Raw genomic sequence first — 18,377 nt, forward strand, 5'->3', positions numbered from 1 at the left:
AAAAGAGGATTTTCCGGATGAATCACAGTTTTTAACACTTTCAAATCTTGTTTTCCGATGTTTGCTTAGGTCCATGTTCCAACAAGTTATAACAAATGTAAAGACATGCACATTTTTTACCGGCTTCAGTAAATATTGGGGGCACTCATGATCACCAAACTTTCTGAAGGGGTCATCTGCATGCGTCTTGTATTGATGTGCATCCAAGCTATCGTGTTGACATCTCAAAATTGGACAAACATGATTTTGTCTTTTGGTAAGGTTTAACTTTGAGATATACTTGTTCAGTGAACACTGTTAGATCAAGGACATTATCCTTGTTTTATAGACATCGTGCATTTCAATGTGAGATGGCGATTCATGTGTAATTCAGCCATATATGGAATTTGGGCTTTTTCTCTGATTGCTGTCCCATATAATCATGGAATAATCAATATCACACTCCCATATCACCTTTTTATGAATCTACAAATCTGAAATACATTTTATGAGCACTGAAGAATATATATTTTAAAGGTTTAATTGGCACACATATATGATTCGTGGGCTGCAATTCCAATGACACAGCCTTCACCTGAGTTGCAGTGAAAATGGAGGAGTTGGGGTGCCAGAACTTGAAATTGAAATTGATATTTTATTTCTATCGCGCTCATACACAAGTGTTTCAGAGCGCGACAAGGCAAGGGAAGGGGAACAGAGGAGAAACAAAAACAACGATCTTACTAGGCCCAGTGACATTGAGAATGCGCAAGTGCATTGTAGAGGGGGAGAGGGAGAAGTGCATGGAAGGGGGAACAAAAGGAGAGTGCGGAGCAAGGAGGAAAAAAAACATAAATAATAATAAATAAATTCATAAATAAAAAGGCAACAAACAGAGGGAGTGCAGCCAGCAAGTGGCCGTGCTGGGTTTAAGGCAGCAGGCTGGGTAGGTCTGATAAGTGCAGGAAGAGCAAAACAAAGGGGTGGTGGCTGTATGAGTACAGATACAGACCCCAGTGCAAGGGGTGACCCGGAGGCAGTGCGTGCGGGTGGCAAGAGGAGCAGGTACCTGGGCCCGGAGGAAAGAGGGTGGCCAGGTGCATGGTGCCGAGGGAGAGTAGAATCAGCAGGGGAGAGGGGGGGCAAAGGCAGAAGCAAAGAGGAAGATCTTGAGGTGCTTCCGGAACCGGAGATGGTTCTCTTCACGTTTTAGAGTGGCAGGGAGGCTGTTCCAGAGGGAGGCCCCAGCCGAAGACAGAGATCTACCCCCAGCTCGTTTCTTTGAGAAACGACTGACCCTGAGGGAGTTAGAGGTAGAGGAGCAGAGTGCTCGAGATGGGAGGTATTTGCGGAGGGATAGCTGAAGGTATGTTGGACCCAGGCCCCAGAAAGCAAAGTATGCAGAATATTTAAAACACAGTCAAAATGTTTGCAAAATGTAATTGAAGGCCTGCCTACATTCTTCTAAGGCACTTACTGTCCTGCTGGCTCTTGGTGACGCACAAGTCAGGAAGTAAAGCAGAACAGACTTGCAAGATTGGGAGTGATTTAACGCCCACAATAATTGCATTTACTAAAAAAGCCTTTCAGTCCTCCGGTTTTGCAGCACAACATGTAAATGCTACATTTTCACATGCTGCCACCACATCCAACACAGAGCATGCTACATCACAAAAAATTTAAGTTTCAGAATGTAGGCCTTTAAATTGCCAGCTGGATGTGGGTGTACAAGGTACAGTTGTTAAACGTAAAAGTTGCCATTTCAAGAGTTCCTGTCCTAACACAATGACAGCTCATGGCCCTTGGCCTGTGCTTGGTGGATTACAGGTACCAATGGGCGAAATGCATTTCCGCCTACTAGTTTAACAACAAATGCATCGCATTTGCAGGGCATAAGAAAAGATATTACAAAGGTTGGATTGGCAGAAACCTATGATCTGTGGCCTGTAACACCAGCGCCAATCTTTTGAATATAAGGATTGGGCGGCTTACTCAAGATAGTCTCGTCAAACCACTCAACATAATAATTAGCAATACAGAGAGCCATCGCTCCCATGCCCTTCCCTTCTATGTGATGATAGATGGTGCCATTGAACTATTATTCTGAGTCAATGCCATTTCAATGCATCAATTAACATTATTAGAGGAGAAGTGTAAATTAGTCACTCTCTTCTGCAAGAATAGGGAATCTATTTGGATCACTTGTGTCGAGGGATTCGGTTATAGTACGTATCTTTAACAAAACTAACTAGGAGATGCTTTCCCTAATGACATGCCATTCCTTTGAAGATATTATTTATGTAGTATGTTTTAAAAATGATTTAATTTGTGTAACAGTTTCATTTTTCAGAAATAGTCTGCCTATTTAGGAAAGGGTTCCAGAAGAGATTGGGCCTCATTACGAGTATGGAGGTAGCCATGCCGCTTTTAGCGGCATGGCTACCCCCATACCGGGTACCGGGTCCGGGTTCCTGGAATGGGGAAATACCGGGCCATTCTGACCTTGGAGGACCCGGTATTTCCTAATTCCAGGAACCCAGACCCGGTACATCCCCATTCCTATTTGAACCCCCATAGGGGTCAATGGGAATGGGGAGGATGCTAGTATCCTGGTCGGCTCGCGGGTGCCGCTAAGGATGCCTGGTTTTACCAGGCGTCCTTATCGGGTACCGGCGAGCAGACCTCGTAATGAGGCGGTAGAGGGTTAACGGGGCCGGCAGCTCTACCAGCACCATTAACCCTCTACCGCCTTCCTCGTAATGAGGCCATTGACTCCTAAATAACGTTTGTGACCTGTTGGCCGAGTGCTTCTTTAATGGATCACAGGAAAATTAGTAATATTTAACATCTTAGTTCTAGACGGAGTTAGAAAGTCTCTTGTCTGTAAAAGCCTCAACTACTCTGTCCTAAATTATTTATTGTAGCTTTTCAATTCGTTCCTCCTGTATTATGTTTTACTTTAATATCAGTTGCAGGATCAAGATCCTGCAAAAGTATATTGCATTGTTCAATATAATATTGTTTTCCTAGCACGGAGGAAAGAATGCCCTTAGCTGCTGTCTGAATTACTATGGTCTGATTGTTTGCTAATGATGTTGCAGCATGTTCTTCTGCTTTTGGAATGCTCTAAATGCTATGCACCTGATTGGCTTCTATCTTCTTAATATCTTTCATTATAAATGCCTCAAAGAGGTTTCAAATTGCATATAATAGAACACAAAAAGTGTAACATGTGTAATTTCTTTGGCTGGTTTGTCAGCAAAAAGTGTTTCGATTTTCTCTTTCTCAATATTGCCTGAAAAGCTGTCCAGAAGAGGAATACATTGTGCTCATTAGTAGGAATGGGAAAGTCAAGGTTTTCTGGGCAGGCTTGTCCTGTCCCAGGTTATACTTCTCAGATGTCCTATGTGCTCAGCTTAACCTCGGCTTCTGAGCTGGGGTAATGGTCCCACAGTCCAATTGAGAGGTTCGAACCGTGATAAAGAAATTGACCAGCCAATAAGAGAATGTAAACCATGTAGAAAGGTTTTGAGGGCCTAAAAAAGGTCTGTCTCACCTCCTGATTAGTTTGTGGGTTTTGTTTGGCTTTGAAGAAACAATGGGATGCTGTTTTTCGCTGGTTGGACGAGTTCTTAAAGGCAAATTACTTAAGGTTGACTTGAAGCCCTATACACTGCGGCTTCCCGAAGGGCAAGCGAGTACACTATTGGGTCCGTAACAACGCTGCAGAATTTTTTCCTCACATCTAGCAGACACAGTTCCCATTAGATGTCGGGCCAAGTGAACAAATAAAGGGTGATCCACGAACATCCGGTGACAAGAAAATCAGAACTCTGAATCTGTCACGGCTATTTTGGAGCCGGATTTCTTGATCTCACGTCCATCCAGGATATTGCGCTAAACTTGTCGGGGTATATGAAAGAGGTTTCCTATCTGATTCAAAGAAATTGTCTGTCCTGAAGAAGGCCATTGAAAAAACTATGGTTGTAGAGACACTAGAGATAGTGCCTCAATCTCCAGAAGGGCGAAACATGTCAACACTTGACAAAAGACTTACCAACTTTTTGAAGTCTTGTATCTATATACTGCTTCATTGATACAAGTCAGTTTCCATTAATTCAACTAACCCCTATAGTTGACTCTGTTTTTAGGATTAGATTAAGTTGATCATGCAGCATTGATTTGTGACATAAATCTGTATGTTCTGCTTTCTCTCCTTTTTAACTTTTCTAAATTTGTCTTAATAATAAATTGATATGGACTAATTTATGACTGATGACTTTTAGTGTTCACTCGTGAGGGTGTGTAAGCGATATGGTTCTATGTATTGTCTCAATAGCATGCAGCATTTGTTGATAACTGTTGCAAAATTGTGAATGTGGTACCAATCTGGAAGGCAATAATCACAAAATAAGTAAATAACATATACCACCAAGCCTAGCTTGTTTGGACTATGAGTGGGGTAGTCAATAGTCTCATTTTTGTATAACACTCTGAGCTTTGAGGAAACGAGTACAAGAGAGACTCAAAATGTGGTGGTGCATTAGAGCAGTTTCGGTGTGATTATAGCCAGTTCTATAGAGTTAAGGAGACGTTTTGGAGGAGTCTTTTAGTTGATTGTGCTTTACTTGATGTTTCGTGTTCCCTGTTCTATCCCTTGTCCATTTGTGTGTTGTGTCTCTTCCCTTTTTGACTTACTCCCATTAAAAAAGAAAAGTCAAAAGAAAAATGTCCTGTTGTGCTTTTCCCTGCTTCTTTTTTCCTTTTAAAAATCCCAAAGTTTTCCGGCTGTAATTTTGCGAGTTCCTTTTTCCTTTTGGGTCGCCAAAAAACTTTCAAAAAGCAAATCACATTTCCCTACACCTGTTCTTTCCTGTGTTTGGTTTATGTATGCATGCATAGTAAGTATTCTTGTGCTCAGTCACCTTCCTTAGCCTTAGTGTTTGTGTTTTATTACAACCATTTTGATTTGTGTGAGTTTGAGGGAATCCATTTGTTTGTCTGTGTCACTGTGTTTTCATTGCAGATCAACACCTGAGGCCACACACACAGCAACGTGTACTTTCTTGTGGAGTGAGTGCCTGGGAAAGTGCAGCATAGAGAAGAGGACGTGCTGGACTACTCATGATATGTTATGATATGATATGATATGATATGATGTGGCATTTATAACGCACCTGTACACAAGTGTTTCTAGGCGCGACAGAATAAGGAGGGGGAATAAAGGGAGAACAAAATAATGATCTCACTAGGCCTTGTGTCAATCAGATCACGCAAATGCGGGGAAGAGGGAGAAGTGCCAGGGGCGAGGGGAAGGGAGAAGTGCAGTTAACACACAAGTGCATCCTGCGGGTGGCTAATAAGTGCAGAGAGAAGGGACTGTAGGGTTGCAGTTAATGTGCTGAGGAGCACAGAGGCAGTGTGAGGGCAACTGGACATGCAGGACCCTGGGTCCAAGTTCAGAGGGTGACCAGGTGACCAGTGCTCAGAGCAGTCAGATGCATCATCAATCTCCATGTCAGAGGTAAGTAGGTCAAAAGTTAAGAAGGTCAAATTGTACAGCATACATTAGGTCAAAAGGGCAAAAAAATAAAGAAACAACGGCCAAATGGGCTAATCCCCAGGCAGGCACTGTCATCTGCAACCTCTGCAAAAAGACATTGGGCTGACCCAAGAAAGAGTTTCCTGGGCACCTCCTCAATGAGCAAACACTGCCACACATTGCACAAGGATGTGTAGAAAGAGTACATATCATGTACCACAGATCCCACTAATTCAGCACCCCTCTTGAGCCAAGATTGGAGCATCAAGGACGTTCTGGCTGACACTCCACCTGATTGCCAGCCTAACAAGGAGGGAAGCTGTTTCCCAATGATTCTCGGCCAGGACAAATGCTGTCCTGACACCCAGTGTCTGTCCAAGCACAGCCTTCCCCAGTGGCATCAACAACAAGCAGGGCCACAGCTGTATCACCTCTAGCAGTGTGCCTCTGGTTGACAGAGCTCAGCGTGCAGTGCTGTTTGGGCGGGGGAGAAAAGAGAAATTGTTGAGGCATTCCGGCACGTACTGCTTGTATAGCTGCACATCTGTAAGTCATGAAGGGCTGGACCCCATTACACAGGAGAATGTTGTGTTGTTGCACATGGGCCAGCACCACCTTACCCCCATGTAGGTGACTGGGAAGAAGAGTAGAAAAGGGTGTGCACTGGGATAGTCCGTCGAAAAATGGGGAAGTCCAGAGGTTTAAGATTAATTCTAAACCTTCCAGCCATCAACCCTTTGTTTTGCCGAGTCCAGAAAAAGAGCAAGAATATGCTCTGCTGGTATGGAGAGTCAAATACCTTGAGGCAGAACCTCCAGTGTGAGAGTGCAGTCCTAGACTGTAGCTCCATTGGTAATTTAAGCCAAATAGCGCAATGCAGAATTGCCAGGAAGTACAATCTTACTTTTAACTGGGCTGAATAAAGAAGACGACTGGATGTGGACACCAGTGCTAGGTAGACTAAATAGACTGAGGTGGAACCACAAGGGACATATAATCTTTGCATTGCGCTCAGCCCTACCATTTGTGGGTTGAATTTCACCACAGGATTCTTCGTGGGTGCTGGCTTTTGATTAAGAATGAATCTCCAGTAAGTACAATGTTGGTTTTAACTGGGCTGAAGGAAAAAGAAGGCAGAAATTCTGCACCACTGCTGTGTAGGGATAAATAGACTGTGGTGCAACCACCAGGGATGTAGAATCTTATGGTTGGGCTAAGCAACGTGATTTTGGGGGGAATGTGACCAACATAGTCTTGGTGGGGACTTGCCCTTGATTGAGGCAGAACATCCACTGAGGTCAAGTTATTTTTTGTTGTTGAAAACCTCACTTAATAAAGAAGAAACCAAACATTTGTCAGAAAAATACCGGCACCGCCTTGGTGGAAAGGGTAATTACCGCCCTATTCCAAGGTTGGCGGGGCGGTAATTCCCCCTTCCACCATTGCCCTTCCCCATTCCCATTTTTGCCCCATAGGGCTCTATTGGAATGGGGAAGTGCGCTAATTACGGTACCACAAATTGCGGTACCGTAATTAGCTCCCTGGTCCCTTTGCGGGTTGGTTTTTAATGCCTGCAAAAAGCAGGCGTTAAATTCCCCAACCCATAAAGGGACCTCGTAGAAAGGCGGTACGGATTTACCGGTACCGGTAAAATACCGGTACCGGTAAACCCTTACCGCCATCCGTGTAATGAGGCCCTAATTCAAGGAAAAACTCATGTGTTACTACATTTTAAAGGAAGAAGACATACAACACACAATTTACTTGAGGAGAAACAAAACTTTATAGGAAGAAACCTAAATAAAACTTTAAATTAAGGAACCCAAATTGCATTCATCTGATGATCCTGTTGTTTCGACTCCCAGGCATTGGTTCGGCTGTATACTCTAGCAGTGGTCTTCAGAGATAAGATATACTTAAATGTTTGTGAAATTAAGATCTTTCACATGTGTGCACTCAAGGCTTCACTGTGGTTTTAGACAGTAGCCCCAGAAGCAACCTGCAAAATGAATATATGAGGTAATTGAAATTAAGAACAAGATACCATACCCAGGCACCCTACTTAGCAACCTACAAACCGATCCTGACGTGGTGCCCTAGGAACACGGTATGTCTTGTTACCTTGAAGCTTGCACATCATCCTGCTGGGTGGCACTCAATGCACAATCAAACCATCATCAAGTTTTTACTCTCGATCGTTGAATGTATCCATGGTCTACCCCAGCCCCACTACCAAGCTCTCTATTTTCACTCAGGCACTCCAGTCTACAATGTTCAATGATCTCTCTTTTCCTCATGCCTCCAGTGCTTCCTTTCACCTCTGCTACTTCTCTCTACTATCTCCTTGCCACTGGAATTCTCTCATCTCGGCATTAAATCACATCAGAACTATTTAAGACCAGGTTCAATGTCTACCTCAATCCAAATAACATAACCTGCTGAGCAGTGAAAGAGCCTCCTTTACCCCTGCAAAACCCGACTCCCCTAACCAGCCTGCCAGCCCTAGCCCAATGCCAAACAACTCTATTCATCTATAAATATGAATACTGGTCCATGTCTTGAATGTACACCCGTATACACGTATGTCTCTTTGTCACCACACACCAAACGCATAAGCCCCACACCACCCGGCTTGCTTCTTCCAATATAGTAATCAATTCTGTGTAAAGGCACCCTAAAGAGGGACTGCGTCCATGGTCTGTGTTTTCGCTCTGTGTACAGCACTTCTGATTGAAGTGCCTGACCAATCAACCAAAGAAATATAAATGCTTACGAATACTGATTTTAAAATTACAGGTTTGGTGTTTTCACCCACTTTTTATAAGTGCTTATTTATTACCCCACACTGCTTTGAAAGTTCCAGTTACCCAGCCTGCCTATGTTTTAATATAAAGTCTGCTTAATCTGTCTTTTTCCCTTGCATCGGTGCGTTAGTAGGGTTTCTAGTGTTTATTGTGTTTTTGGTAAAGGGTCCTATGTTTAATTTGTACCCAGCGAGGGCGCAATCAGAATGCAAGAGCCATTCTGATTGGCCCTCACCGAGTCATTACCAGGCCGGGAATCCCTCTGTCGGGATTCCACGTCCTTTGTATCCGGCGGGGGGCGTGGCAACCCCTCAGCCAATGAGGAGGCTCTAAGCGAAGCCATCCCCGCTCCGAGCCTCCCCACAGCTGAGAGGCTGCCTTTGCCCCCCCACCGGGGACTCGGGTAAATATTTTTATTTTTTATTTTTTTATTCCCTTCCCTTTTCCCCCTCCCCACTTACCTTCTTTTGCCGGCGTTCCCGGCAGGGGATGAGGGAAGCCTCAGCCGTGTGCAGACTCGGAGCAGGGCCATCCCCGCTCCGCGCCTCCACGCGGCTGGAGGCTTCCCTCGTCCCTCGCCGGGGACGCAGGTACGTTTTTTTTGGGGGTTTTTTCGCCCACCCTCCCAACCCTACTTACCTTCTTTTTGATCCTTTTTCGGGAGTGGACGCGCTGGGGAACACTTGTGTTCCCAGTGCGTCCTCTCCCGATGGACGCCATGGAAAGGGAAAACGGACACAGTTTTCCCTTTCCATGGTGGCGGCCATTTTCTTTGTCTTCTTGATTTTTTTTTTTTTTGAAATGTTTTTTCGAAACGCAACAGCGTTTCAGGACAAAAAAAAAGATTTTAGTGCCCCGGTCACGCAATTTTTGCAGGCCGGGGTACTAATAGCTATATGCCCCTCGCGGCGGGGGCATTACTGACTCTGATAATGCCCGGGGCCTTTGTTAACTATGGGCCCCGGGGCATTACCTGAGTCGGTAATGCCCCGCCACTCTGGGCATATTGCTTAAATATACTTGCATGGGCATTCCATTATTGTAATACTTACTGTTTCGTGAATGGAAAAGAACCCTCCCTCATGGCCTTCAGAAAAGCCTTGAAAACTAAACTGTTCAAGTAAACTGTGCGCCTGTTGTGGATACTATGTAACAGACAAATAATTAAGTTGCAATCTTGTAATACTGTACCTAAGAATGTATACTGTGCCTAAGTGAATATTCTTTAACCGTGCCACGATGCCACAGAGCCGCTGTGCGTGTTATAAATGCAAATAAATAAATAAAATAAAATAAATAGTCTGCTATCTCTACAGGCCAAATGAGGCAAACTGTCTAATGTAGCTCTATGATCAGAATACCTTTAATCAAAGCTCTGCAATGCGTTGGGGTGTAGCGCAAAAAAGGTGTGTTATTCCTTCTGACCGGCACTGCTCTCATCACACGGTTGCAAGGATATTATTCAGGCAGGCTGATAGGATGGTGTCAGTTTGGAATCCCTCCCCTTTTTCAGTAACACCACCATGTTAGATAGTTCCCCTAACCTGTATCCCACACATTAATCTGAACGTTGATTAATACAGTAAACAAAACAGAATATGTTTTATGCTCTAAACCGTTGGCATGGCGTTCCCTGTCCTGTGTATGTGTCTACCCAATGCAGTATGTTGTCAGCAGTAAGTGGAAACATCAAAAAGACTGGCGCTGACTTCTAAGATAAGACCTGAAGCAGTAGCAATAATGGCTTTACTTTGACATACGTCCAGGTGAAAGCCAACAATGAAGGTTTTTTTTCAAGAATTCAGCAATAGTTAGATTTTGCCTGGATATTTGAACCTCCTCCTAAAATGAAGAGCCTCAAGTATCTGATGTGCTTGATACTGAAGAAGCACTCAAACCTCTATTGAATCAGTGCAATCAACAGACCTACTTGACTGAATCTTTTTCCTAATGGCTTCAATCTTTCGCTAACTGCAAGGAAGCAGAATAAGTGTCTATCTTTAATTACAGGACTTGTATTGAGAGAGATAACAGCAGATAGGATTATGTCCAGCTGATGATAAGCAAAGATCATGAAAAAGAGTATTTTAAATGTGAGAAAGAATGAGGTCCATTCTTCTGGGCAAAAAAGGGACTGTTTTCTAATTCATCAAATATATGTACATTTTGTTAAATAAAGTATGCATTTATGTATGTAATGTATAAACTAGTTGGGATGTAAAAGAGCAAATTAAACCTGGAACACCCAGGTTTTAAAGCTAGGGTGCAAGCGGAGCAGAGGTTTCTGGGCTACGTAGATGGAGCAATGGGATCTCAAGTGTGAAAAGCAGGGTTGGGAGGAGAAATAGGTGAGATGTTCTCTGAATAGTAGGTTCTCCATGTCCGTCTCTGGAAATGTAAGATGGTTCAGATGAAGCTCATCTGCCTTGTTAACCTTTTCCAGGGACAGGATGTGAAGTGGGAACATACCTGTTTCCTGGGCTTTTTTTGCTTCCATGTCTTTGTTTCCAGTCTGGGAGTGGCGTGGCTTCCGTTGACGCGTTGCCCCCTGGAGATGGTGCGTTTCACTGCCTGGCAGAGTGCTTTTATGATTGTGACTTTTTTTTATAAGAAATGCACGCTGTCTTGAAGATGATGCATGCTTGTAGGTGCAGACAGTGCAGCTCCTTGAGGATGGGGGTGGTATGGTTGAACATTCTTAGTTCTATGATGAGGCATGTCCACCATGCTAGACAACTTTCAAAGTGGTAAAGATGACATCTGGGACCCCTGAGACCAGGGTTTGACACCATCAGATTCATAGATTGCCAGAGCTTGTTACAACTGTTCTGAAACTGTGGATCGGGAGGAAAGGCTTGACAAGTTGTTTCTATTTTATTTTGGCATTCTTGGCAATGAATGCTTTCAATGGGAGTGCACAGTTAATGGTAAAGCTGAGGGAGTTTGCACTGGATGAAAGTGGAGGCATGACTCATTCAACCAGTTCTGGATTTGAGCAAGTTTGGTTGGGAATCAATATGGTCTTTCTCGGGTTGACCAGTAATGTTCTGAAGTCATTGTGCTAACCCCTGAACATTTCAGAGGGTTTGCCTCAGGGACCAAATACAATTTTCAGAAAGTGTAGTATGCTGTCCTATTGAGCCAATAAGAAATGTACATGCAGTCTCCAAATGTTAAATGAACCTACTTTTATAAGGGGACAGGGCGCAAAAAAAGTAAGAGGTGGTCCCAAGACAAGTGACAATGTGGTTTAGAGCAATGGAAAGCACCCTGAACCACATTCTTAGTCTTTCAGTGCCAAAGGCCATCAAAGCAGCCAGTCAGAGCTTGAGTATGGATCAAGCACCAACGCTCCACTCATCATGTATATGAGGATATCACCCACTGATGAAGTCCAAGGGCGGGGGCAAAACCTTCTGCGGCTGAAAGCTTTCTGATTAGTGCACCTACCAAAAGATTGATAAAAGAAAATGTATTAGAAAAAACAAACAGTAAATCTTTTTTTCCGAATACCTTTTAAGCAAAGAGAAAAAATACTTATCTTTCTGGCAGCATCAAAAATCCTTTCACACCTTTGATTGGACTAACAGAAAATATAATCGATATGAAGATGATATGATGCATTAGCTTTTGATGTATTACAGACTTCTTTAAGAGTTGGTTGCCAAGAAGTACAAATTAGTAAAAGAAACCTTTAATGCACATTTCTTACACATAAAACAAGATCTTCATTATAACATCGTTGGACGCAGGGAGACGTCACAGCTTCCTTGGCAGCAGTACAACAACGAGGAAGGTGTATTCATTAATTGCTGACTGCTTGTGACTAGTTGAACTTGATCATACCCAAGGTTCTCCACGTTCTTTGTGCCCCCATTTGACATATACAGGGCGAATTTGTATTTTGTACTTTACATTGATGGTTCATCAATGCTTCCCGAATCATTTGTGTAGCTCTGTCTTATCTGCCATTATTTTTAAATTGTACAAAATAAACAACCTATAAGTATTAAAACAAGAGTCTTTTCTATTCATAAAAATGAATGACCTCTGGCCTGTACTCTGCAATGTTTCTAGGGCACGGTGACTTTTTTCCATTCGATGGGCCACGTGGTGTTCTCGCTCATGCATATGAACCAGGAGAAGGAATAGGTGGAGACGTTCACTTGGATGAAGAGGAATTTTGGACAATGGGATATGTAAAAAAAGGTAGGTTTTCATCAATCTTAGTTTGTTTTTTAAATAAAGAACATTGCACTATGTTAGTGTCGCTGGCACTTGGCTTTCAGTGTTACCTTCAATGGTTGTTCATTGACTGCTGGTCTATCCCAGTGTAATACTGCATGAATGAGCTGGTAGCAATCATCCCATTTCGGGGTGCTCAAAGGCTGAATATGGTCATGTGATGCCAAGCCTAGGCAGGCCCAAACGAAGCGATGGTCTCAGTGAAGGCTCATGCTTTTATGGGCAATGTGCACCCCCCAAAAAAGGGGCGATAGCAATTTGCAACCCTGGGCTGCATTGTTTTATTGATCTATTTATTTTCAAGGGGGGTGGGCTCTGTATCATATTTTAAGGGACCCAGTCTCCTGTGAAAAAAAAACGATGGCCACAGCCATATAAAATAGGGGGATGACGTGCGGCCTGTGGGGGGCACCATGAGAGGTACCAGGAAAGGGCCAGCAGCCAAGATGCCAAGGCACCTAAAATAATTGTCAGCACCTGGGAAAGGGCCTCAGGTGGTTGGGCAAAACATGGGTGGAACCAAAGCAGTTCTCGCCTGCGTTTCCAGCCAACTGATTGGCTGAGCACTTTTCCCCTGGTGTGAATGCCTGATCTCATACTTGGCTTCTCCACTATTAAATAAACCTTAATGTCATTTACATTTTTTAAAGCGCTCAAACAGCCCGCGGCAATCGAGGCTCTGTTACAGAAATTGTTTGTTTTTTTTAGTTGCGTAATTGTTTTTATTTTTGTCGTAGTTGTATATTTATAACGCGCTTAAACACCCAGAGGTTTCTAAAGCACGGACCCGGGTATCGAACCTGTGTTTCTTCGTGTCGTCTTGCTTCCAAGGCGTGCACGTTGCCGCTGAGCTATCCTCCCGGGACAATGCACCTACCAGCCACCTCAGAACACCTGGCCCAGCACAGTAGAAATTGTTCCCCTACCTAAGCGCAGGCGTGGTCAGAACAATAACCTTACACCACATTGGCTGAGAATCCTACTCATCCACATCATAACCTTTGCCTACTGCGAGCAAACTCTGCACTCGCCCACCTGGCTAGGTGCATGCCGACAATGAATACTGGAACTCATCAAAGCAAGTACCCAGGCATTGATTCAGAATACGTGGCTGCACCACATTGGCTGTGATATTCACTCACCTTCCAGCATCACCCTAACCTACAGGGCCCTAACTTTGGACTGGATGTCGCTCAAACAGATGACAGTGCCTTGTGCTTGCAGATATTTGCTTACCAGGGCAGCCTCACCCAGGTGGCCCAGTGAAGGGCTGTTGGCAAAGGATTAAATGTCTTTTCTTATTCGCCAGGCTGGCACTCAGCCTCTGGTAACACACTCTACGACATACAAGATGGCAGCATAGACCTTTTCCCGAGCATCAGCCAGCATAATAAAGACCCTGATTCTCCTTACTGGCATTAGGACTCCTTTTTCCTCTCTTCATGTTACTCATCCATATGCATTAACACAGCATCATGCACACCTTGTGTCCACACCTTCCAGGGCTGTTTCCTGACAGTGTTCACCATTGCAGTTGGCACCTTTCTCCTTGCCCCTGATCTGCTCACTTTATTTGTTCAATGGTATGCCTTGCCTTTGTGAGCTGGGACTGTTCGGTCGCATTTCCCTTCTTGGCGATTGGTTCCCCTTGTCCACCAAATTCATACCCTCACATCATACCCTCACACCTCTCTTCTTCTAGGCATGCATATAGAAGATTGAAACAGGGGTTTGTTCAAAACACATTTCTGTAGTTGACCTATAGTAAATAAAAAGTGTGTTTTAACAAGTGGCTAGACACTTTGACATCAAATAAAAATGACCCTGCACTTTGACATCAAATTAAAATGACCCTGCAATGAGCATTAATAAAATCTAAAATGAAAGAGAGAGAAAAAAGGTGTGAAATGTGAAAGGAGCAGCTACAACAAAGGCATCCAAATTGAAGCTTGACTAAAAAAAGTCAAACGTAAGCTGGAGAGATTGAATAAAGATTGTAAATCTTAATTAATAGGCCAAGAAAACCAAACATTTTGTGTGCGTACAAATTCAAGCAGATTTGCGCTGTATTTGTCCTGCATTACTGTTCAAAAGTGTTCAAGGGAGGGATATTTCAATGCAGCATTTCACTCACTTTTAGACATTGTGAAAGATTGCTTTGTCCACAAATATGCTCCATTCCCGTAATTGAGCCTTGATCAGGATGTTTTAATACTGTGGCTTTATCCGTGTTTACTTTGCAACACATCTTCTTTTGTGATGTGTGATTTTGTTAGCTAGTGGTTTGTGGTATTTTAGTACCAGTTTATAAACACAAATAAATGGTTTATGCTCCCTCGGCTCTTGCATTTGTATTTGCGTTTCATATAGTGTTAACCTACCTAGGAAACAACAAAGCGCTGTACATGTCAATGAGGGTTTTATATGAAAAATGGAAGGGCGAGTTACAATATGCGGCATGGGGTGTCCTGGCCATGAGGGTGGGAAGGAACGCGAGGTGCCTATGTGGCTTCTTGTCATTGACGGAATAGTAAGGCATTGTGGTCCTTACTGAACTACAATAGCATTGCAGATACTGATTGATAGCAGGATGGTCTTCCAGTAGGTAGGGGCATAGCAGGATAAGTTCTATTTCTTTTTTTTTCCTTGGACACCAGTTCTGGCTCAAGCCTTATGCTGGCTTGGCTCCAGCATGAGCCCCAAAGGAAAAAGGTTTTGCAGCTAGGTAGGAACGTATGTGAGCAGATGTTGCCTTATAGGAAGTATCTTTTTGGAAGAGTATTCTGGCTGGGATTGGAAGCCAGTAAACCTTAGGGAATCTCCCCCAAATCCCCTTTGCAAATGGCTGCAGGCTCAGTCACCAGAGTTGGGTTAGTCTGACAAAATGTTGCGATGTCTGAATATCTCTCATGAGTTTGAATGAGATCGGGAGCCTGTACATGAATTTGGCCATTGCGTGAGAATTTGCCCCTGATCATCATACTGATGTTGGATACGAGTAATCTCACGTGGATTCAGGTGAGTTTTTAAGCAGAAATTGAATTTCGGAGCCTATTAAAAGAAACAGGAATTTCCTGTTTCCTTTTTGAGTTTTGTTTGGCTGCAGAAAGGCGAGGCAGAGATGATTCATGGCAGGAGTTGGGTATAGTCTGGGTGTTATTTGTGATTTGAACACGTATTGTTTTTAGATCGCTAACCTTTATTTTTGTTTCTTATTTTGTTTGTGGCACTCAGGCAGTTTATTTTAGAAGCAATTTCTTTTGTTTGCTAGAAAATCATTGTCTTTGTGTTGTGATTTGAATTTAAAAACGTTGCTACTTAAGTTGGGAAAACCTTTATTTTCTTCTTCAAAGAATTCCAGTTCTGCTCCTACACCTGCGAGAACGCAGTGTAGAGGAGCAACAGAATGCATCTTCAGGACGTCCCGCACCCCTCCTGCCTATATGCTGAAAGCCTGAAGTCGCGCCATGCATGACACCAGTGGTTATGACTATTCCGCGGAGAGCCTTTGAGAAAAGGTATCCACTAAGAAAACCCTATCTGATGTATCCCTGTAGAGATGACAATCTCTTGGAAGAGGTCCCAGAAGGAATATGAAATCGGAAGAAAGAGAAGTTGGTGACATCACAAGAGATGAGCGTGACGCACTGAGAAGAGTCGCTGAAGAAGAGGATGTATAGACTTTATCGAATCTGATTCCAAAGTAAAGAATCAAGTAAATTTTCATATGCAAAGTGAAAATTGCACATGTGAAGAGCATTGCAGAAAATGCAAGCCTTTTAATAACTGTACAGATGCAGCAACGCAAGTAGACTAAGTAATTTTAGAAGCTGGCTATCCATAGTGAATAGACTGCTGGCAGTGCCGCCACTATATAGAATCTGGACATCGGTGCCACAATTTTAGTAAACTTAAGCCCATGGAGAAGATGGCTGAAAGTTGTGTAGCAGAAAGAAAGCAGCTGGATTTGAGGAAGGACTGAGAAAGGCTTTCTGGCCTGGTGTCAAAGACTGGAGCAGCCAAGAACTGGTTATATATCCTTAAAGAACAGTGAACGTGCGAAGCTGAGTCATTCCTTGTTAAGGTGCAAAGAAAGAACACATGAGTGTCAAGTTTTATTCAGTTAATACAATTAAATGCTAGAAAATGTATCTAATTGCGGTTTCCTGTCACGTGGGCTATGGATGGAAATAGAAGTTGGGCATGCAGATCTAGACTTCAAATAGCATGTGCTCACTCTCCCATATATTCCCAGGAGCAAGAATACTTTGCAAAGCCAAGTTCAATGGCAATCTCTATGGCAGAAAGCATGGGTGATGAGAGATGTTGGGCTAACTGGGTGGGGAGACATGGTCAAAGTCCACCCACTGACACCTGGGGTACCAGCTTACATGCTGCTAGTGAGCCGAATGTTCCAGAAGGGCACACGCTTGCCAACCAATTACAGGAGCCCATATAACGAAGAGCCTCATAGTTTGATAGCCAATGATGAGCTGTGTGTCAAAAAACAGTTGAAGATGACTTGCACTAGGGGAGGCATAAGTTGTCCACCTAACTGTAGAGACCCAATCACAACACGATCCCTTATAGAAAGTATGCTTAGATATTCCCTTTACGCCTATCACAACCCCACATAGGTTTTTCTTATTTGCCATGTAGTATGACATCACGTATGATGAGTTTTCACTATATAAATGTGAGTGAGATCATGCTGTGCGATGTCCGTTGATGTCCGTTGAAATTCCCTGTTTTAGACAATTGATATTAAAACAGTAAAACAAATGTACCTTCTTCCTAAGTCAGTTTGATTATTTCGTGTAAGAGTTACTCTGCATCTCATCTACTGCACAATATGCTACCTATTTAAGAACCATATGTTCAGGAGAAATGTCAAATGTTAGTATCTAACCTCAACATTACAAGACAGGAGGGGCTTAACAATTGACTGTGCATCCTTACCCCTGCGGGACAGGAGAGATGTACACATTATGTGCGTACCCATCTCTGGTGATACAGGCGAGACATACATATTGAGTGTGTCGCGCATCATCCCAGCAGAATAGTAGAGATTTATAAGGTGGGCGCATGCCCTCAACCTTGCAGGACAGGAGAGATGTGCCAATTTAGTGTGGGCTATCACCCCTTTAGGACAGGAGAGCTGTAGAACATGAGTAATTGAATGACTCTGTTTAACCATTGAAACATCCGAATTAAATTGATAATGCACACGTGTGTTATGCTCTGATAGTAGAGACACAAAAAGAAAGAAAGACTTGGTACTTTGGGTGGCTGCCCCATCAAAATTGTTGTTCATTATCACCTCCATCAGCACCATCCATCACCACCACAATATAATTTAATTACCAGAGCCTGAGCTAGTAGTAATAAAGTAACCCACAGTTGCTCCCAAACCCCATCCACTGCCCAGGAGGCCATGTCCACTGGGATACGGCTGATCATACAATGTCTCAACTATGATCTGTAACTGACTTTGAAGTTCCTATCACTGTGCTTGCAAAAGTAACAGTATCTTGCCAGTGTCGACTGGGATATGGTGCTCATTCATTTTACTTTATGTCAGTTGTTCTACAAGAGCCACAGAGAGCAGTACCTGTTGTAAGAGACAAAAGCACCAGCAGCAATACAAATGTGCTCTGACGGTAAACTAGCTGAGGGGGATGTCAATGGCTAAACGGACAAGTGTTCTTTGCCACACAGACAACTTGGAGAATCAATACTGCAGTTGTTCATCGTCCTTGCTGAGCTGACATGCAATGATCAAACCTGCATCTGTCATCTGTGTAGCT

The 18,377-nt window shown here is 43.4% G+C and overlaps 1 protein-coding gene across 1 annotated transcript in view; it reads left to right on the forward strand.

Moving 5' to 3' along the window:
• Positions 1–18,377, forward strand: part of LOC138527770 (matrix metalloproteinase-20-like) — a 307,602-nt gene that overhangs the window by 132,222 nt on the left and 157,003 nt on the right. The window contains exon 4 of the mRNA XM_069639052.1: positions 12,403–12,534. Within this exon, the coding sequence (XP_069495153.1) occupies positions 12,403–12,534 (132 nt within the window). The remainder of the gene's footprint in view (positions 1–12,402; positions 12,535–18,377) is intronic.

This window comes from Ambystoma mexicanum, chromosome 7q, assembly GCF_040938575.1.
Source record: "Ambystoma mexicanum isolate Mex_15411 chromosome 7q, UKY_AmexF1_1, whole genome shotgun sequence".
Taxonomy (NCBI): Eukaryota; Metazoa; Chordata; class Amphibia; order Caudata; family Ambystomatidae; genus Ambystoma; species Ambystoma mexicanum.